The 21,102-nt window shown below is 37.6% G+C and overlaps 1 protein-coding gene across 4 annotated transcripts; it reads right to left on the minus strand.

The window, feature by feature from the left end:
- Positions 1-3,828: 3,828 nt before the first annotated feature.
- LOC136668799 (sentrin-specific protease 1-like) lies at positions 3,829-20,637 on the minus strand. 4 transcript variants are annotated; one of them, XM_066646508.1, is made up of 11 exons: positions 10,704-10,871; positions 10,564-10,635; positions 9,941-10,346; positions 9,596-9,714; positions 9,380-9,502; positions 8,532-8,597; positions 8,365-8,453; positions 8,175-8,280; positions 7,787-7,892; positions 7,442-7,515; positions 6,734-7,345 (listed from the first exon to the last, which is right to left on the minus strand). In XM_066646508.1, exons 1-11 carry the CDS (start codon positions 10,725-10,727, stop codon positions 7,253-7,255), a joined length of 1,278 nt encoding a protein of 425 aa, XP_066502605.1. In that variant the 5' UTR covers positions 10,728-10,871; the 3' UTR covers positions 6,734-7,252. The 4 variants fall into 4 exon arrangements, 3 of the variants coding, with proteins under 3 accessions (XP_066502603.1, XP_066502605.1, XP_066502604.1); XM_066646506.1 differs by lacking the exons at positions 6,734-7,345; positions 7,442-7,515; positions 7,787-7,892; ... (6 more) ...; positions 10,564-10,635; positions 10,704-10,871 and adding exons at positions 3,829-4,428; positions 5,469-5,528; positions 14,135-14,224; ... (3 more) ...; positions 18,722-18,883; positions 19,749-20,637; XR_010795529.1 differs by lacking the exons at positions 6,734-7,345; positions 7,442-7,515; positions 7,787-7,892; ... (4 more) ...; positions 9,596-9,714; positions 9,941-10,346 and adding exons at positions 14,135-14,224; positions 15,618-15,677; positions 17,743-17,793; ... (1 more) ...; positions 18,722-18,883; positions 19,749-20,637 and having other exon boundaries at positions 10,561-10,635; positions 10,704-10,906.
- Between the last annotated feature and the right edge of the window lie 465 nt (positions 20,638-21,102).

Genomic DNA, 21,102 nt, shown 5'->3' on the forward strand with positions numbered 1-21,102 from the left:
TTCCTGTTAGGAACAGCACTGTGCTGCTCAAATGCAGAAGTTGACTGTTGGAGGTATAGCTCTTAAGAGAGTGGAGTAATTTTGTATGAACTAACATCAATCTAATATCACTGAGCTGAACACACACAGTCCGGTGATTCAGGAATCAGAGCTTCATTGTCCTAGGCGTAGTCCATCAGGCCATCACACTGATCAGTAAAATTCCTGACCTGCCAAAAAATAGAGGAATAAATCTATTTATTATATACAGTGCATGGAAGGTTACTTTTAAATTTCGTTACAGAATACAAATTTAAAACCTAAAATGTATTTTGTAACATATTCCTTTACATTACTGGCAGTCACACAGCTCCAAGGATCTGGAGGTTGTGGGTTCTAGTCCCGCTCCAGGCGGACACACTCGCTATAACACAGACAGTTTTAATAAAGAGATAACAAAACAAACGAACTTGAAGTTAAACACGAAATAACAACTAATAAACATAGGAAAGAGCAGGAAACAGGGCAAGCTAGAGACCGAAGGCGAAACGAGAAAACAAGCTAGAGAAACAAACACAAACGAACTAGAGGGTCATGAAAGGAGTAAGAGAGCAAACGAGGAACGAGAAACCAGAAACGAGAAACAGGAAACAAATGACAATGAAAACAAAGCAAAGAAAACAAACAAAATGACCGATACCAGGAAGTGAGGGAAGAGGGCTTAAATAACAACACAAACTAGACACACCTGACACGAATAACGAGGAAAAAGAAGGCGGGACAAAGGCGGAGAATGAACATAAACAAAACCATGTGCGGAGATAGGAAAACAAACAAGAAAGTGCCAGGATGTGACATCTTCAGTGAATTGTCTAGTAAAAAAGAGAGAAAGAAGGAAAAAGACCCAAGATTCCAATGACTAATTCCACGATAATTAGAGCTTTGTTTATGTATTTAAGTGCCAATAGTATTTTAAGAGAAGAGTGTTCTTTGGAGTACTCTCTTTTTTTGTTTCCTATGTGAATTTAATACTGTTTTAATTTATGAAATAAGTGGCTTGACAAAAAAAAAAAAGAAAAAAAAGAACAACAAAAAAAAAAACAGTGTAAATAAATATTCATTCCTTGTGTTTATCGCAATTTAATACAAAACCAGATAATGCTAACTGGCGGCACGGTGGTACAGAAGGTGGTGTCGCAGTCACACAGCTTCATGGGCCTGGAGGTTGTGGGTTCGATTCCCGCTCCGGGTGACTCTCTGTGAGAAGTTGGTGTGTTCTCCCCGTGTCCGTGTGGGTTTCCTCCGGGTGCTCCGGTTTCCTCCCACAGTCGAAAAACATATGTTGGTAGGTGGATTGGCGACTCAAAAGAGTCCGTAGGTGTGAGTGAGTGTGTATCTGTGTGTCTGTGTTGCCCTGTGAAGGAGTGGTGCCCCCTCCAGGGTGTATTCCTGCTTTGCGCCCAAAGATTCCAGGTAGGCTCTGGACCCACCGCGACCCTGAACTGGATAAGCAGTTACAGATAATGAATGAATAATGCTAACTGTAGAAGTATTAAATTATTCTTCAATTTAATTCCTGTTATGATTACAAACGTTTTATTCACTTTTTTGGTTTGTGGCCATAAAACCAACGTTATAGCGGTTTCAGGGGTGTTTTTGGTCTTGGAGGTCTAAACGACAGTCTTATCCTCATTACATTAACATATATAACTTATATGTCCAGTAAAGGTGTCATATAATTAGACATGTTAAATCATTTGCTTCAGTTGTTTTACTGTTGTCCTGTGTTTAATATACAGACTAGTCTTATTTAGGATTTATAAGGTTGAACGTCCATGAATTATTGTGTTTGCAGGAAGACATGAAACAATCAGTTTCCTTGAGTTAAATCAAGGAAGACAAAAGTGAAGCACGGTGCAGGGGATAGAGAAAGTGAAAGTGTAATGTGTGACTAGTGGCTGATAAATCCATTGTTACTGGAGCTGTTCTCATTTGAAATCTTATCAATTACGTTAACACATTAACCCTGTTGATGTAACAATGGATAGCAACAGTGATATCACAACTGATAAAGGCAAACAAATTCATTCACGCTACAGAAGATCACACATGCTCTGACGAACACAAGCACAGTACCTCACACCAGCCTGCTCAAAGACACAGGTATAAATAAAAAGAGATGCAGACAGAGCATATCAGTACCAATGTGATACAAACAGAGGTGTTTGAGTGGAGTTGGTGGCTTCTGGAGTGAGATCCAATGATGAACACCGTGGTGAAAACTGCCCGTCCCAACATTTTTGGAATATGTTTCTAGCATCACATTATGTTACATATTATATCACATATATGTCACATATTATAGGGTTTCAATGATTTGCCAATTTGTTTTTATTCACATTTTGCAGAGGGTCCCATATTTTCTAGAAATTGTGTTTGTAGATTGTTATTATTTATTTAATATGTTCGTTTCATTTAATTGAAATACAGTGTTTTAAAATAGCTGTTTCGTGACAGAGTGTGATCAGCTCTGAACTCTAAGTCATATTCTCATTTTACACTTCATCAACAACATTAATACATTCACACTTCCAATTTTATTCATTCATTTATAAAGAATTCTACAGTGTTTTCAATCCAGAAATTTTTATTGAGACAGTGATAACGAACAGTTTAGACACAATACAGAAATAATAGATGATAATAACAAAAGTGGAGTTCAAAATAAAAGCAATAAAGAGTAAATACACAGTAAAGACAATGATAGATTACAACTAATATTACTACTGATTCTGCTATTACTGCTACTGCTGATAAAAATAAAAATGACAATTAGGCAAACGCCAAAAACAACGATCAAAAATATATATATGATCCATTTAAACTACTAACAACTACTGATACGGATACTACTACTACTACTATTTTATTACTAAACATACTATTTATATATCATCGACTATCATCAGTAATGCGACTACAGCAATAATTAAAATAATATGAAATGATTCTTCACAAAAAATAAAAACTTTATATCTTTATGTTTGAAGCTTGAAATGTGGCAAAAGTTTGAAAAGTTCAAGGGGGCCGAATACTTTCGCAAGGCACTGTATATATCACATATTATAGGGTTTCAGTGATTTGCCCATTTGCTTTTATTCACATTTTGCAGAGTCCCAAATTTTCTAGAAATGGTGTTTGTAGATTGTTATTATTTATTTAATTTGTTAGTTTCATTTAATTGAAATACAGTGTTTTAAAACAGCTTCATGACAAAGTGTGATCAGCTCTGAACTCTAAGTCGTATTCTTATTTTACACTTCATCAACAACATTAATACATTCACACTTCCAACGTTATTAATTTATTCAGAAATCCAGAATTTTTTTTTATTGAGACAGTGATAACGAACAGTTTAGACACAATACAGAACTAATAGATGATAATAACACAGGTGTTATTCAGGAGTTCAGAATAAACACAATAAAGTGTAAATACACAGTGCAGACGATGATACATTGCTACTACATTAAACTAATATTACTACTGATTCTGCTATTACTGCTACAGCTGATAAAAATAAAAATGACAATTAGGCAAACACACCATAAACAATTAGCAAAAATACATTCATAATACATTTAAACTACCAAATACTACTGATACTGATGCTACTACTACTACTTATTTTATTACTATAGTTACTATTTAAATGACTATCATTACTAATGCGACTACAACAGTAATTAAAATAATAAAAGCATGAAAAAGAGATATGAAAGTAAAAGGTAATGAATATAATAATGAATGAACGTCATTAGTAAGACAAACAGAAGAGAGGATGTTCTGGAGAAATACTGTAACTAGGAGTCGGAAAAGACTTAGCACTTAATAATAATAAAGAATATAACATGAATTAAAATTGCAAAACTGAAAATATTAACTTCATATTTAATATGAAACAACCAGATTGGGTGACTCTGTGAGAATTTGGGAGTTTCAAACTGAAGGAAGCTTGGCTAAACTCCCCCCAGCTGAGGGTCTCAGAGCCAGGTCTGACGTGTATCTAGAACCATGTCAGAACTAAATCTGGGGTTCATTCTCTGAGGGGTTAAAAATCAGTGAAGGATCTTTAAACCAGTCCAGAGCTGGAGTGAGTTTTGATTCTTTACCTGCTGTTGTTACACTCATCAGGTCTGGTGTATGTGTGTGTGTGTGTGTGTGTGTGTGTGTGTGTGTGTGTGTGTGTGTGTGAGAGAGAGTGAGTCATTATGAGCTGACCTTTAGTAATATTTCATTTACATGGACTTCAACAGGTTTTAAATTGTGGTTGTTGTAAGTAAGAGATTTTAGATGAAACTTTAAACTTCAGCTCGAAAAACAAAACCATTTCTTAAATGTTGAAGTTCCTTGGACTTCCGTATCTCCAATCAGGCCAGTGCTTTCACTCTGTGAAAAGAAGAAGTTTATCATGAGCCACAGATGAGAGATTGATCAGGGTTTTCATCATTGATCAGTGTCATAGTCTTTGCCTGTTGTTCTTTGTTCACGTTGTGATCACGTGTTCAGTTTAGTTTTCTCTGCTGTGTGTCTTTCTCTGATCTGTGTTCACGGGAGTTTCCAGTGATGTTTCCCTATATGTGTCCTCTCCTGTTAGTCTGTCCTGGTCTCTCATTCTGCCCTTTGGTTAATCTCCTGTCCAGTGTTATTCCTTTGTGCTTGTTTATTTTATTATTCCTTTTTCTTAATTACTGATTACTAAAGGTACTATTTATTTGACTATCATCACTAATGTGACTACAGCAATAATTAAAATAATAAAAGCCTTGACAAAGAGACATGAAAGTAAAAGGTAATGAATATAATAATGAATGATTCGTTAATGAGGCTGAAGACCCAAACAGAAGAGAGGATGTTCTGGAGAAATACTGTCACTAGGAGTCGGAAAAAGACATATCACTTAATAATAATAATAAAGAATATAAGATAATAACAAGACTGAAAATATAACTTTGAGCTCATATTGAATATGAAACAAACAGATTGGGTGCCTCAGCGAGACTGTTCCAGAATTTGGGAGTTTCAAACTGAAGGAAGCTTGTCTAAACTCCCCCTAGCTGTGCGTCTCAAAACCGGGTCTGATGTGTATCTAGAACCATGTCAGAACTAAAGTCGGGGGTTCATTCTCTGAGTGGTTAAAAAGTCAGTGATGGATATTTAAATCAGTCCAGAGTTGGAGTGAGCTCTGATCCTGGACCTGCTGTAGTTACACTCCTCAGGTCTGGTGCTGATGTGTGTGTGTGTGTGTGTGTGTGTGTGTGTGTGTGTGATTATGAACTGTCCTTTAGTAATATTTCATTTACATGGACTTCAACAGGTTTTAAATTGTGGTTGTTGTAAGTAAGAGATTTTAGATTAATCTTTAAACTTCAGCTCAAAAAACTAGATAATGTCTTAACTGTTTTAATTCCTTGAAGTTCCATACTCACATCTCCCATCTGGGAAGTGCTTTCAGTTTCCATTTCTCCATCCTTGTTTGACTGTTCACTCTGTGAGAAGAACAAGTTCATCTTGAGTTAGTCTCAGCCACAGACGCTCCGCCCACAAGATGACGTGGGATACCTTCAGTACGTTAATTTGGCCTCATTGTGAGGATTCTGCCAGCTGTGTTCTGATTGGCTATCTGCCTCCTTCTCCACAGCATGACAAAATAGCTGCTGATTGGCTTTTAGTGCGTCAGTCAAATGTCTTTTCCTGCAGTTGTGGGAGGTTCTTGACCACATATGTTCACATGCATTAAAGACATCAGACTCTCTGTAGAGACTCTGGCAATGTGAGACTGGTCATGAGTACACTCCTGTGTAAAATATGATCAAAGAGACTACAATATTAATTTAAAGCATTAAAATAATGTAGTCAAAACATGAGTTTTTCATTTTTCAAGTTTTTTTTCAGCTGAGAGATTGATCAGGGTTTTCAACATTGATCAGTGTCATAGTCTTTGCCTGTTGTTCTTTGTTCACGTTGTGATCATGTGTTCAGTTTAGTTTTCTCTGCCGTGTGTCTTTTTCTGATCTGTGTTCACGGGAGTTTCCAATAAAGTTTCCCTATATGTGTCCTCTCCTGTTAGTCTGTCCTGGTCTCTCATTCTGGCCTTTGGTTAATCTCCTGTCCAGTGTTATTCCTTTGTGCTTGTTTACTTTATTATTTTTTTCTTAATTACTTTTTACTAAAGGTACTATTTATATGACTATCATCACTAATGTGACTACAGCAATAATTAAAATAATAAAAGTTTTACAAAGAGAAATGAAAGTAAAAGGTAATGAATATAATAATGAATGATTCGTTAATGAGGCTGAAGACCCAAACAGAAGAGAGGATGTTCTGGAGAAATACTGTCACTAGGATTCGGAAAAAGACTTAGCACTTGTTGTGGCCGATTCAGTTCCCCATCCATTTAATGTTTCTTGAGTCTGCGAGAATGCGCATCCAAGAAATCACCCTGCGCGCGACCGAGTGCTACATCTACGGAAGCCGAAACACAACAAAAAGTACTAAATAACGGATAACACAATCCACTTTGAAAAAAAGGAAGATTTATGCAGACGTTTCTTAATAATATGTTGACTAATATAATTAAAAAAGCTAACGGAATGATTTGTGTGTTTTATTAAGTACAATAAAGACATTTTATGGAGACAGTGAAATACGATTTTAATATTTTTAAAATGTTAATTGAGTGAATGAAACATTTATGCACGACTGTGTAATAGGCATTTACTCAGGGATTATTATCATTAAAATAAAATAAAACAAACAAACAAAAAGGAGGCTGGATTTTAGTCAGGTGAAATAGTCCAGATCTGTTCCCCTTAATAATCACCTTAAAGTAATCTTTTGTGATCTAGTACTGATGTGTGTGAGACATTTAGTCATTATTAATTAATAATACGCTGTTATTCATGTAAGTGAATATAAAAACACAGATTTCTGTAGGGGGAACACTTTTAGACAGGTGAAATTTCTCACTTGTACTTAGTTCAGAAAGCTTTTTTTAAATACATATAATAAGGATAAACCTTTTCACTCTTGATCAGCACAGTACTTACATGTACATTTTTATTTTATTTCCAGGTCTTATTTAGAACAACAATATGTCCAATGTTATAGAAACAAAAAAAAAAAACAACAGTATTAACAATACACTATATACAGAATTAACAGTATTAAATTAGTAACAATTAAAACTAGTTCACATGTTTTAGTTTTCTTATACGCATGCTGTGCACATGTATTCTTTATCCAGTGCTGGATTATCAACACAGCTGGTATGGAACCACCTTCCACATCTGTCACAGGCAATCTGTGTAACACATTCATGTTCAAAACATCAACAACTGTCTGATATATTTATTGGTCATTATGCTAATTTTTGATAAGTCATCAATTTATTACTTACCCTCAATTTTTCTGCAGCTGACTTATCATTTGTTGCTGTCTCCCCACAGACGTGGCATAGATTGCTAATGTCATCTAATGATTTACCACAATGTTAATCCATGTCCATATACATTTTTAATGTTTTCAACAAACTGATTTTTTACGTAATTTAATTTCTCTTAAGAGGAGGTCTAGTGGGATTTATTTTAACTACATTTAAACACTACACATTCTATATACAGCCAGATTATTTAAAAATGTGTACATGTAATACCTTCGCCTTAATTATAATTCTAAATACATTTAACTGTAAATTTACCAATTTACTATATGTCACTACATCGACATGCACATCCCCACATACCAGATTCACGCAGCAGTGTGACTGCCATGTCCCATCTTAGTGCATTTATTGAGCTGGTGTCTGATGGAAAAGTTAATGGCTTTGCAGCCAATACTTGATCTGCAAACTAAATGAATTTAATTAGTATAGAAGCACATTAATAAAAGTGAGAAAACTTACTTGAGTTAATCGAAAAAGTCAATAAATGTTTAAATCAATAATCTAGCTAGAAGATTCATCTATATAAAGTAAGATTCATCTTTCATAAAATAAGATACCTATATTTCAGTGTCTGTTAACTGCTAAGCCAGTTGTAGTCATTTGAAGACATTCTACAACTTTTCAAAGTATGGTAAATAATTTTACAAGAAAATTACTTTGGTACATTAGCAGGAAATACCAGAAATACCTTCAGTGCAAAAACACCACAAGATGTGCCATCTTGCTGGACTGGATGGAGGACTGTTTCACAAGTCCACCTTGACACTTCTATCCCTTTTTTTCTCATAAAGGCTCTGAAATAATATAAATGTATTTACACAGTAACATTATATACATGTCGTGTTTACAATGGTATAGGGTAATAAAGAATAATTCACCTAGTTCTCTCCAAACATTTTATTAGCTTCAGCTCTGATTCACCCTTTGAATCAAGGAGAAGTGTCTTCCTTTTATTAGGGTACATGACCTGCATTACAGAGAATCATATTTAAAAGGGAAATTCTGTTATGAGAGGCTCAACGATGTCATTACAACACATACTTACAACCAGAAACCAGTGATGTTGATCATTTACCACACCCAAGATGATTTTATACCTGGATGGATCCCACTGTTAAAATCAAGACACTATATTATTACTAATAATATTGTGTTAAAACATTTTATGCAGCATTCACCTATTACACTGGCTATTAGAGGGCTTACACTGATCAGCCATATCATTAAAACCACCTCCTTGTATCTACATTCTTTTCCATTTTATCAACTCCACTAACCATACATGTCACTTTACAGTTCTACAGATAAAGACTGCAGGACCACCACAGAGAAGGTATTATTTGGATGGTGAATCTTTGTTACGGTGGCATGTTGGTGTAGTTTATAGTAGCGTTCTGTGACACTGATGAAGGATTAGAGGATGACTAATACAAACTGTCAGCAGCAGATGAGTTACTGTCTTTGACTTTACATTACAAGATGGATCAACAACGTAGGTGTGTTTGATAACATGGACAGTGAGTGGACACAGTGTTTAAAACTTAAACTGCTGTGTCTGATTCAATTTACCAGCAAAACACACACTAACACAACACCACCACCGCATCAGGGTCACTGCAGTGATCACAATCATCCACTACCCAAATAATAACTGCTCTGTGGTGGTCCTGTGGAGGTCCTGATCATTGAAGAACAGAGTAAAAGGGGGTAATAAAGTATACAGAGTAACAGATTAACTACAGTCTGTATCTGTAGAACTTTAAAGTGTCCTGTATGATCAGTGGAGCTGATAAAATGGACAAAGAGTGTAGATATAAGGAGGTTATTTTAATGTTATGGCTGATCTGTGTATTTAGAATACAAAAGTGAAATCTAGTTAACCAAAACATTTACCTTGATTCTATGAAATTCGGAATTCCAAATCGCTGTCATGTCAAAGGAATCCACAAGGAATGCCTCTTCTTCAGACCGCTCGTTGTGTTGTTTCACCAAAATTGTGATATATGCATTGATTACCTGTAGAAAAAATAATAAGTAATAAACTTGCTACATACCAAATGTAATCACTAACAGTAAAATATCATGACAGATTCTCAGGACAATTCACACCTCACTTTCCAGTTCTTTTTCAGGGCCAAATCTCTCAATATCCGAATAAAATATTTTGTAGGGGCCTACTTTGGACAGCAATACATAGCAATTTTTTCCAGACCAGGCAGCTTGTACAGCTATAAGGCATAACAAAATAAATCACAAGGCTTGAATCCTATTATTTTAATTTACAGATCATAACACCTAATATCTAATCTAAAGATTCACCTATGCTTTAAAATTTCTTTAAAATATTTTAAATCTTTCATTATTACCAATACATGTAATAACTTACATTAACATTTAATTATTTTGTTATAATGCCTGTTGTTACAAGCACAATTAACTGAAAACTCAACTTACAGTTATGAATTCTGTCCAAGGAAGTGTTTCTAGTACCAGAACCTACAAAACAAGGCTGTAATGCCTGTTCAGTGTGTTTTTCTTTAGGTACTGGGGACGACTGTCCTTGCAGTGCTGTGTGCTCTGCTGCAGGTACTGGGGACGACTGTCCTTGCAGTGCTGTGTGCTCTGCTGCAGGTACAAATTCTTTGCCCTGATCTGTTAGGATTCTTTTTGGTGCACCAAATCTGTAGAAAAACTGCACAATGCACTCCGTGACCTTCTCTGCTGTCTTATTAGGGATGGCAAATGCTTCAGTCCATTTTGTGTAGTAATCAATCATTACACAAATGTACTGATTGCCACGTGTTGTCATTGTTAGTTTTCCAATCAGATCCATTCCAACAAGTTCAAATGGACTGTGTACCTTAAAATGTAAAACAAATTATTAAAGAGAGTGTCAACACAACATTTTCCAATCAGGTGATATTAATTCAGTTCAATTTTATTTATAAAGAGCTGTTAACAACATGCACTATCACAAAGAAGTTTAACAATAAGCCTAATCTTATTCCCATAAGACAAATATGACATTTAAGACAAAATGAATGAATATGGATATGTGCTGAATGCATTACACATACTGTTATAGGGATGTGAACAGGCTCCTGCTTAAGGGTCACCCTGGAAAGCTGGCAATTTTTGCACTGTGAAACCTGTAACATAAAATATTATTAGACTACAATACTTAACCTCAATTTACAAAAAAAGAAATCTTACTTACCCATTTTTCGATATCCACACCCATGCCAGGCCAAAAAAATCTTTTGGATATGGCATCTTTTGTTTTGTGAATTCCACAGTGGGAGCCTATAGCACTTGCATGGAAATCTGTAAATATCTGGTTGGCCTCTTCAGGACCAATGACAACTTTTCTTTGTCTTTTTGAACCATCTTGCATTTTGCTCACATGAAAGAGCTGACGATCTATTTAAAAAACAAGCAAATTATAGACACTATACACGAACGAAGCACAATAATAAGGGTACTAATCAAAAAGCGATTTGCATTTTTTTTTTTTTTTGGGGGGGGGGGTGTAAAACAATTAGATGGGCACAGTTTTACACAGTTCATTAATAAAGCAAATTGTGCAAACTGGTTAACGATGTATTATTTTCTATTAAATCAAATGAATGCCTTCATCTTCATCTTCATCATGAACATTTTTATTAGGCTAATATGCCGTAAACGTGGTGGATAATATTTTATAACTTAAAGTTCTTACCGACGACCTGAAAGGTGGAACACCGTCTCCGAATTACATATTTTTGTTCTTTCGTAGCATTGGGCGGATAAACACCTCGTGATTTATAATTAACAATTTCGGTGTAAATTGTAGGATCCATCCTGACGATTTTGACGCTGTTTTTTTCCTCCAAACACAGGCCAGCAAAAACTCACCAGCGAAGATTCACAAACAAATTGACTCTTTGAATCGATTCATTTAAGTCACAGATCTGTTTTAGGTCAAGTCGGTTTTAAACTTATAAATATTGATGAGTTATTTCAATAAAACATAATACCTGACTTGTTTATGACAGGGGAACAGATCTGGACAGATCTTTTTTTACCTGTCTAAAAGTGTTCCCCCTACAGAAATCTGTGTTTTTATATTCACTTACATGAATAACAGTGTATTATTAATTAATAATGACTAAATGTCTCACACACATCAGTACTAGATCACAAAAGATTACTTTAAGGTGATTATGACAGGGGAACCGATCTAGAGAGATGTTCTTTATCCTGTCTAAAAGTGTTCCCCCTACAGAAATTTGTGTTTTTATATTCCCTTAAATTAATCCCTGTGCTTTATTAATTAATAATGACTTAATGTTTCACACACATCAGTACTAGATCACAAAAGATTACTTTAAGGTGATTATGACAGGGGAACCGATCTAGAGAGATGTTCTTTATCCTGTCTAAAAGTGTTCCCCCTACAGAAATTTGTGTTTTTATATTCCCTTAAATTAATCCCTGTGCTTTATTAATTAATAATGACTAAATGTCTCACACACATCAGTACTAGATCACAAAAGATTACTTTAAGGTGATTATGACAGGGGAACAGATCTGGACTATTTCACCTGACTAAAATCCAGCCTCCTTTTTGTTTGTTTGTTTTATTTTATTTTAATGATAATAATCCCTGAGTAAATGCCTACTACACAGTCGTGCATAAATGTTTCATTCACTCAATTAACATTTTAAAAATATTAAAATCGTATTTCACGGTCTCCATAAAATGTCTTTATTGTACTTAATAAAACACACAAATCATTCCGTTAGCTTTTTTAATTATATTAGTCAACATATTATTAAGCGAAGTCTGCATAAAACTTCTTTTTTTTCAAAGTGGATTGTGTTATCCGTTATTTAGTACTTTTTGTTGTGTTTCGGCTTCCGTAGATGTAGCACTCGGTCGCGCGCAGGGTGATTTCTTGAATGCGCGTTCTCGCAGACTCAAGAAACTTGAACTGGACGGGGAACTGAATCGGCCACAACACCGGTTCTGACGTGTATCTAGAACCATGTCAGAACTAAAGTCTGGGATTCATTCTCTGAGGGGTTAAAAAGTCAGTGAAGGATCTTTAAATCAGTCGAGAGTTGGAGTGAGCTCTGATCCTGGACCTGCTGTAGTTACACTCATCAGGTCTGGTGCTTGTGTGTGTGTGTGTGTGTGTGTGTGTGTGAGAGAGAGAGAGAGACTATGAACTGTCCATTATGGGAGGCCGTCTAGGGCAAATACACTGAAACACTTGCGCACTACATTGAAACATTTGCACACTACACTGAAACACTTGCACAACACACCGAAACACTTGCGCACTACATTGAAACACTTGCGCACACTACACTGAAACACTTGCGCACACTACACTGAAACACTTGCGCGCACTACATTGAAACACTTGTGCACACTACACTGAAACACTTGCGCACACTACACTGAAACACTTGCGCGCACTACATTGAAACACTTGCGCACACTACACTGATACACTTGCGCGCACTACATTGAAACACTTGCGCACACTACACTGATACACTTGCGCGCACTACATTGAAACACTTGCGCAAACTACACTGAAACACTTGTGCACACTACAATGAAACACTTGCGCACACTACACTGAAACACGTGCACACTACACACTGAAACATTTGCACTACACTTCACATACACTCGTATATATATTAAACATGACGTGTGTGTGTGTGTGTGAGAGAGAGAGAGAGAGAGAGAAGATGCACTCAGCTGTGTAGCACAGGGTACAATCTTTTATGACTAATTCCTGTGCTCTGTGTCTTTTCAGAGATGAACAAACATTTGTTCTTATTATTTTTTATTAGTCTTTTCATATCTGATCAGCCATTGCGTATTTCTGGTAACAGTGAGGATATCCGTAATTTTTTGCGTGATGTCCTGCGTTGTGTGGAATCCATACAAGATGACCCGCTACACAGACACTACACTGAACTGGAGCACCACACAAGAACCATTCAGTCCATCATACGTGTAGTTGGGCGCAGAGAAGGGCCTGTGGTGAGAGAATGCACGACTCTTTTGGAGTCTTTATATCAGTGTCTAATTCTCATTTTACAACAATCTCCGGGCCAAAGACATCAAGGCAACAATATTCTCATAATTCCTCCAACAACTTCCAGTGGCACGTCCGGTCGCCCACGGTATGATTTAACAGCAGACCAGATTATCCACTGCCTAAATCTGGGATTTAATTGGCAAAGAATCGCTTCCATTTTTGGAATTGATCGACAAGTGTGCAAGTGTTTCAGTGTGTAGTGTGCAATTGTCTCAGTGTAGTATGCGCAAGTGTTTCAGTGTGTCATGTGCAAGTGTTTCAGTGTAGTGTGCGCAAGTGTTTCAATGTAGTGTGCGCAAGTGTTTCAGTGTGTCATGTGCAAGTGTTTCAGTGTAGTGTGCGCAAGTGTTTCAGTGTGTCATGTGCAAGTGTTTCAATGTAGTGTGCGCAAGTGTTTCAGTGTATTTGCCCTAGACGGCCTCCCATAGTCCTTTAGTAATATTTCATTTACATGGACTTCAACAGGTTTTAAATTGTGGTTGTTGTAAGTAAGAGATTTTAAATTAATCTTTAAAATTCAGCGCGAAAAACTGTAAAATGTCTTAACTGTTTCAATTCCTTGAAGTTCCATATTCACATCTCTCCTCGGGGGAGCAACTTTAGTTTTCGTTTCTCCATCCTTGTTTGACTGTCCACTCTGTGAGAAGAACAAGTTTATCATGAGTTAATCTCAGCCACAGACGCTCCGCCCACAAGTTGACGTGGGATACCTTCAGTACGTTAATTTGGCCTCATTGTGAGGATTCTGCCAGCTGTGTTCTGATTGGCTATCTGCCTCCTTCTCCACAGCATGACAAAATAGCTGCTGATTGGCTTTTAGTGCGTCAGTCAAATGTCTTTTCCTGCAGTTGTGGGAGGTTCTTGACCACATATGTTCACATGCATTAAAGACATCAGACTCTCTGTAGAGACTCTGGCAATGTGAGACTGGTCATGAGTACACTCCTGTGTAAAATATGATCAAAGAGACTACAATATTAATTTAAAGCATTAAAATAATGTAGTCAAAACATGAGTTTTTCATTTTTCAAGTTTTTTTTCAGCTGAGAGATTGATCAGGGTTTTCAACATTGATCAGTGTCATAGTCTTTGCCTGTTGTTCTTTGTTCACGTTGTGATCATGTGTTCAGTTTAGTTTTCTCTGCCGTGTGTCTTTTTCTGATCTGTGTTCACGGGAGTTTCCAATAAAGTTTCCCTATATGTGTCCTCTCCTGTTAGTCTGTCCTGGTCTCTCATTCTGGCCTTTGGTTAATCTCCTGTCCAGTGTTATTCCTTTGTGCTTGTTTACTTTATTATTTTTTTCTTAATTACTTATTACTAAAGGTACTATTTATATGACTATCATCACTAATGTGACTACAGCAATAATTAAAATAATAAAAGCCTTGACAAAGAGACATGAAAGTAAAAGGTAATGAATATAATAATGAATGATTCGTTAATGAGGCTGAAGACCCAAACAGAAGAGAGGATGTTCTGGAGAAATACTGTCACTAGGAGTCGGAAAAAGACATATCACTTAATAATAATAATAAAGAATATAAGATAATAACAAGACTGAAAATATAACTTTGAGCTCATATTGAATATGAAACAAACAGATTGGGTGCCTCAGCGAGACTGTTCCAGAATTTGGGAGTTTCAAACTGAAGGAAGCTTGTCTAAACTCCCCCTAGCTGTGCGTCTCAAAACCGGGTCTGATGTGTATCTAGAACCATGTCAGAACTAAAGTCGGGGGTTCATTCTCTGAGTGGTTAAAAAGTCAGTGATGGATATTTAAATCAGTCCAGAGTTGGAGTGAGCTCTGATCCTGGACCTGCTGTAGTTACACTCCTCAGGTCTGGTGCTGATGTGTGTGTGTGTGTGTGTGATTATGAACTGTCCTTTAGTAATATTTCATTTACATGGACTTCAACAGGTTTTAAATTGTGGTTGTTGTAAGTAAGAGAATTTAGATTAATCTTTAAACTTCAGCTCAAAAAACTAGATAATGTCTTAACTGTTTTAATTCCTTGAAGTTCCATACTCACATCTCCCATCTGGGAAGTGCTTTCAGTTTCCATTTCTCCATCCTTGTTTGACTGTTCACTCTGTGAGAAGAACAAGTTCATCTTGAGTTAGTCTCAGCCACAGACGCTCCGCCCACAAGTTGACGTGGGATACCTTCAGTACGTTAATTTGGCCTCATTGTGAGGATTCTGCCAGCTGTGTTCTGATTGGCTATCTGCCTCCTTCTCCACAGCATGACAAAATAGCTGCTGATTGGCTTTTAGTGCGTCAGTCAAATTAATTTTCCTACAGTTGTGGGCAGTTCTTAACCACATACGTTAACATACATTAAATAATGCAGGGGTGGCACGGTGTTGCAGCAGATAGTGTCGCAGTCACACAGCTCCAGGGACCTGGAGGTTGTGAGTTTGATTCCCGCTCCGGGTGACTGTCTGTGAGGAGTGTGGTGTGTTCTCTGAGTGTCCGCATGGGTTTCCTCCGAGTGCTCCGGTTTCCTCCCACAGTCCAAAAACACACGTTGGTAGGTGGATTGGTGACTCAAAAAGTGTCCGTAGGTGTGAGTGCGTGAGTGAATGTGTGAGTGTGTGTTGCCCTGTGAAGGAATGGCGCCCCCTCCAGGGTGTATTCCCTCCTTGCGCCCAATGTTTCCAGGTAGGCTCTGGACCCACTGTGACCCTGAATTGGATAAGCGATTTCAGATAATGAATGAATGAAAATAATGCGGTCAAAACATGAGCATTTCATTCATTATCTGTAACCCTTATCCAGTTCAGGGTCGCAGTGGGTCCAGAGCCTACCTGGAATCATTGGGCGCAAGGCAGGAATACACCCTGGAGGGGGCGCCAGTCCTTCACAGGGCAACACAGACACACACGGACACTTTTGAGTCACCAATCCACCTGCAACGTGTGTTTTTGGACTGTGGGAGGAAACCGGAGCACCCGGAGGAAACCCATGCGGACACTCAGAGAACACACCAACTCCTCACAGACAGTCACCCAGAGCGGGAATCGAACCCACAACCTCCAGGCCCCTGGAGCTGTGTGACTGCGACACTACCTGCTGCGCCACCGTGCCGCCCTATGAGCATTTCACTTTAATTTTTTTTTCAGATGAGAGATTGATCAGGGTTTTCATCATTGATCAGTGTCATAGTCTTTGCCTGTTGTTCTTTGTTCACGTTGTGATCATGTGTTCAGTTTAGTTTTCTCTGCCGTGTGTCTTTTTCTGATCTGTGTTCACAGGAGTTTCCAATGATGTTTCCCTATATGCGTCCTCTCCTGTTAGTCTGTCCTGGTCTCTCATTCTGGCCTTTGGTTAATCTCCTGTCCAGTGTTATTCCTTTGTGCTTGTTTATTTTATTTGATTTTTTCTTAATTACTTATTACTAAAGGTATTATTTATATGACTATCATCACTAATGTGACTACAGCAATAATTAAAGTAATAAAAGCCTTGACAAAGAGACATGAAAGTAAAAGGTAATGAATATAATACTGAATGATTCGTTAATGAGGCTGAAGATCCAAACAGAAGAGAGGATGTTCTGGAGAAATACTGTCACTAGGATTCGGAAAAAGACATATCACTTAATAATAACAATAAAGAATATAAGATAATATCAAGACTGAACTTTAATATTAACTTTGAGCTCATATTCAATATGAAACAAACAGATTGGGTGCCTCAGCGAGACTGTTCCAAAATTTGGGAGTTTCAAACTGAAGGAAGCTTGTCTAAACTCCCCCCAGCTGTGGGTCTCAGAGCCGGTTCCGACGTGTATCTAGAACCATGTCAGAACTAAAGTCTGGGGTTCAGTCACTGAGGGGTTAAAAAGTCAGTGAGGGATCTTTAAATCAGTCCAGAGTTGGTGTGAGCTCTGATCCTTGACCTGCTGTACTTACACTCATCAGGTCTGGTGCTGTTGTGTGTGTGTGTGTGTGTGTGAGAGAGAGAGAGAGAGAGAGAGAGAGAGAGAGAAAGAGGCTATGAGATAAATAAAGCTGAACCTCAGGTACATTTCTTTCACATGAGCTTCAACAGGTTTTAAATCGTGACTTCAGCTCGAAGAACTATTTCTGTCGTAAGCTATTTTGATTACTGCTTTGGCCTAATTTCTTGAAATTCTATATCCTCCTCTCTCACCTGGGGTTGCTTTCCAGGTTCCGTTTTTTTATTCGGGTTTGGTTGTTCACTCTGTGAAAAGAAAAAGTTTATAATGAGATTGGGTGACTGGGAGTATGCAGAGCAATCGGCAAACTACAGTCTGTAACTGTAGAAATACATAGTGGAGCTGAGAGAGTGGAGATCAGTGTAGAAACAAGGTTGGTGTTCGTAATCCAGGTACTCAATTCTTTTAATGTACAATCGGATGTTGTCTGCTGCTCTGTATTTGGGGTTGTTGACCAGGGATAATCACCTGGTTCCACTATTCATCGTCTTGGGGATCAGGCTGTTATATAAATTACTTTCTCATGAGTACAGTACAGTGTAAAATAAATGGACCAAACAAAAAGGACAATAGGCACCTGTTTCAGCTGCAGTTGAAATGTCAGCTTTCCCATGTCCAGAAGAGTTTGACTCAGCTTTGAGGCACCAGGATCAAGCTTTTCAACCTCCATCTTGAAATTCGTAATTTCAACCACTACTGTGGTGGAGGAAGGTGTGTTGTCTTCTACACAGCACTGTGGAAAGAGTTTATCATGAACATGCTTTCATGCAAAAACAAGAGCCAGGCTAAAAAAAGACAAAACATCAATCTTTCAATGACATTAACAACTACTAATCATTAGAATAATCCATATTTAACTTGATTATGGCACACCGTTCTTAACTACTGCAGCCCAAAGTTCTTAAACTCGTCTCTTGTGTGTTCGTTCAGTTTTCCTTAAACGGGAAACCTGCTCGAGCTTCACGTTTGGGGAGGAGGCAGACAGCTCTCTTCACTATTTTGAAACTGTATTATAGTTCAGATTTTAAATGCTTGGTGTCAATATTACAGATTTCTCCTTTAAATAAATACATTCTTCATCTTTAAAATAATTCTGTTTTGCGTTTGACTCATTTTAGCACAGGACAGGAAATCTAACAGTTCTTCACAGAAAAACTCTGAGAGGGAACCAACCTGTGTGCAGCATGGGGGAAAGCAGCATTTCAGACATTGATCACAGACAGAGTTCCAGCGTACCCCGCAGCATGGTTTGGAACATGTTCCACAGCATTTCCCACAGCATTTGTAAATCAGAGCAACCAGTGATATCACTAAGAGGAGGACAAACCCTGCCACCTGAACACAACACAACACAGTTCTGTTTAGTGACTCAGACAATGTAGGAAAGTGGACAATGAATCAGACACAGACATTAATTGCATCATTCACTCAGAGATCATGGGGGTATTCTTAATTCCACAGTTTCCCTGCCATCATATCATCACCGCTATGTTCCAACATCTAGTGTAAATCTTTCCCTGTGGAGATACTGCAGTGAAGAGGGGAACACTCTCCAGATTAATGGTTTGAGGCTAGATACAAATATACAAATATATAATGTCTTCATACTTCTTAAAATCCTTATTTGTCAAATTTTTTTTTGTTAGAACCCTTAAACCAGAGAACAAACCCCATAACCTGAATGAAATTAAGTGTTCCAAATATTAAAAAGTAAAATGATATTGTTTATGTGTATTGTTTAAATGCTGACACTGCTGCTATGTGTCTGAGTACGAAGACATTATTTGCTGTTTGGGCAGGGTGTGGTTACAATGCAGAGAGATACAGCAGGTTGGTCTCCCCCACTGTGATGGTACAGTCCTATCACTTTCATTACAAGGTGCAGTAAAGGTGAAAATGAGAAAATGGAATAAAGAGTTGTTTTTTTTTTTAAGTTTCTGAAATTCTGACTTTGAATTTTAGAAAATTGAAAAAACAAAAGAAATCCGTTTTTTCTTATTATACCAAATTTTAAAAAAAAAGAAAAAATGAAGTTTTAAACCCTATTTTCTCTAGTTGTATTTAGCCTCATAACATAAGGAAATTGAACTGATAAACGTTACATGGACCAATGTCAGTAAACTGACAGTAATATACTTTAAGACACTCTGTGAAACTGTTATAGATTGTGTACAGATGTTTCACAGATTAATTAACTTACCTTTGAATTGTAAAATGACATCTGTGCTCGGCGTTGATCATCGGTCAGTGTCCGGTTTATGCTGCACCATTCCCATGGAGGATGTAAATTGCTATCAACATTTTCTGGATTTAATTTAGTGGTAAGGCAAGCAACATATCGACCATCGCAGAAGAACAAGAGTATCCAAAAGCTAAGTGGAATTAAGCTGTACAAGAATATAAAGCATTTTCTACGTCTATCAGCCTTCTGAGCTTCATCAGACCCCTGAGCTCCACCAGGCACCAGAGCTCCACCTTGAGACACCTGAGCACTACTTGATGCCTGACTTACATCAGACACCTGAACTTCACCAGACTCCTTAGGTTCACCAGACACCGGAGCTCCACCAGACTCCTGATCTACGTCAGACACCGGAGCTTCACCAGACTTCTTTGCTTCATCAGACTCCTTATGTTCACCAGACTCCTTACGTCCACCAGACACCTGAGCTTCACCAGACTTCTTTGCTTCATCAGACTCCTTATGTTCACCAGACTCCTTACGTCCACCAGACACCTGAGCTTCACCAGACTTCTTTGCTTCATCAGACTCCTTATGTTCACCAGACTCCTTTCGTCCACCAGACAATGTAGTCTTTATTAGACTGAAGGCAATGTAAAATGTGATGGTAAAAGCTATAAAAGCAGGGACGATCAGGTAGAGTGAGAAAAACAATCGCATATAATCTCTTTCACAAGGACACACAAAGTCAGCCTCAGCAAATTTTTCACAAACAACCAGACCAGTCAAGATCAACAGTAAAAACACATTCGTTTTATAGTTTTCTTTAACCAACCATAATAGCTCTGTGCCCGTCATTTTTTACTCACAGTCAGAAACGTTACACCCGAGAGCAAAGAATCTGAACCAAACACTTCAGGTCGATGACAAGCTCCGACTGATTTTCACTATCTACTGCACTTAGCATCTCAGAGCCCTACCCATTCAGTGAGTTGTCAAGTAAATGAAGAAGTTAAATGAAGAAGTGGTGGGAACACCAGTGTTCCTGTGAAGAGCAGTGCTGTGCTGCTCAAGCTCTTACATTCAAACATTAAATTGTCCAATTCTTTCAGCTCTGGCTAAAAAACACTACATTAACTGTAGGTTATGTGCACAGAATGGACCCTGTATATAATGTGTCAACTGACGTTGAGCTGACACTGACACGTTGAGCCGTCTGTGTGATGTTTTATTTGAATGGTCCTCACAGGGCATCACAGAGGATCACGTCTGAGGGGCCCTTGTTAACATTAATCACAAACATGAAGCAGCAGTGTAAATACTGAAGATACGTTCACTATTATAAATGCATAAGCATTTTAAAACAGATTTG

Source organism: Hoplias malabaricus, chromosome 15 (assembly GCF_029633855.1).
Source record: "Hoplias malabaricus isolate fHopMal1 chromosome 15, fHopMal1.hap1, whole genome shotgun sequence".
Lineage (NCBI taxonomy): Eukaryota > Metazoa > Chordata > Actinopteri > Characiformes > Erythrinidae > Hoplias > Hoplias malabaricus.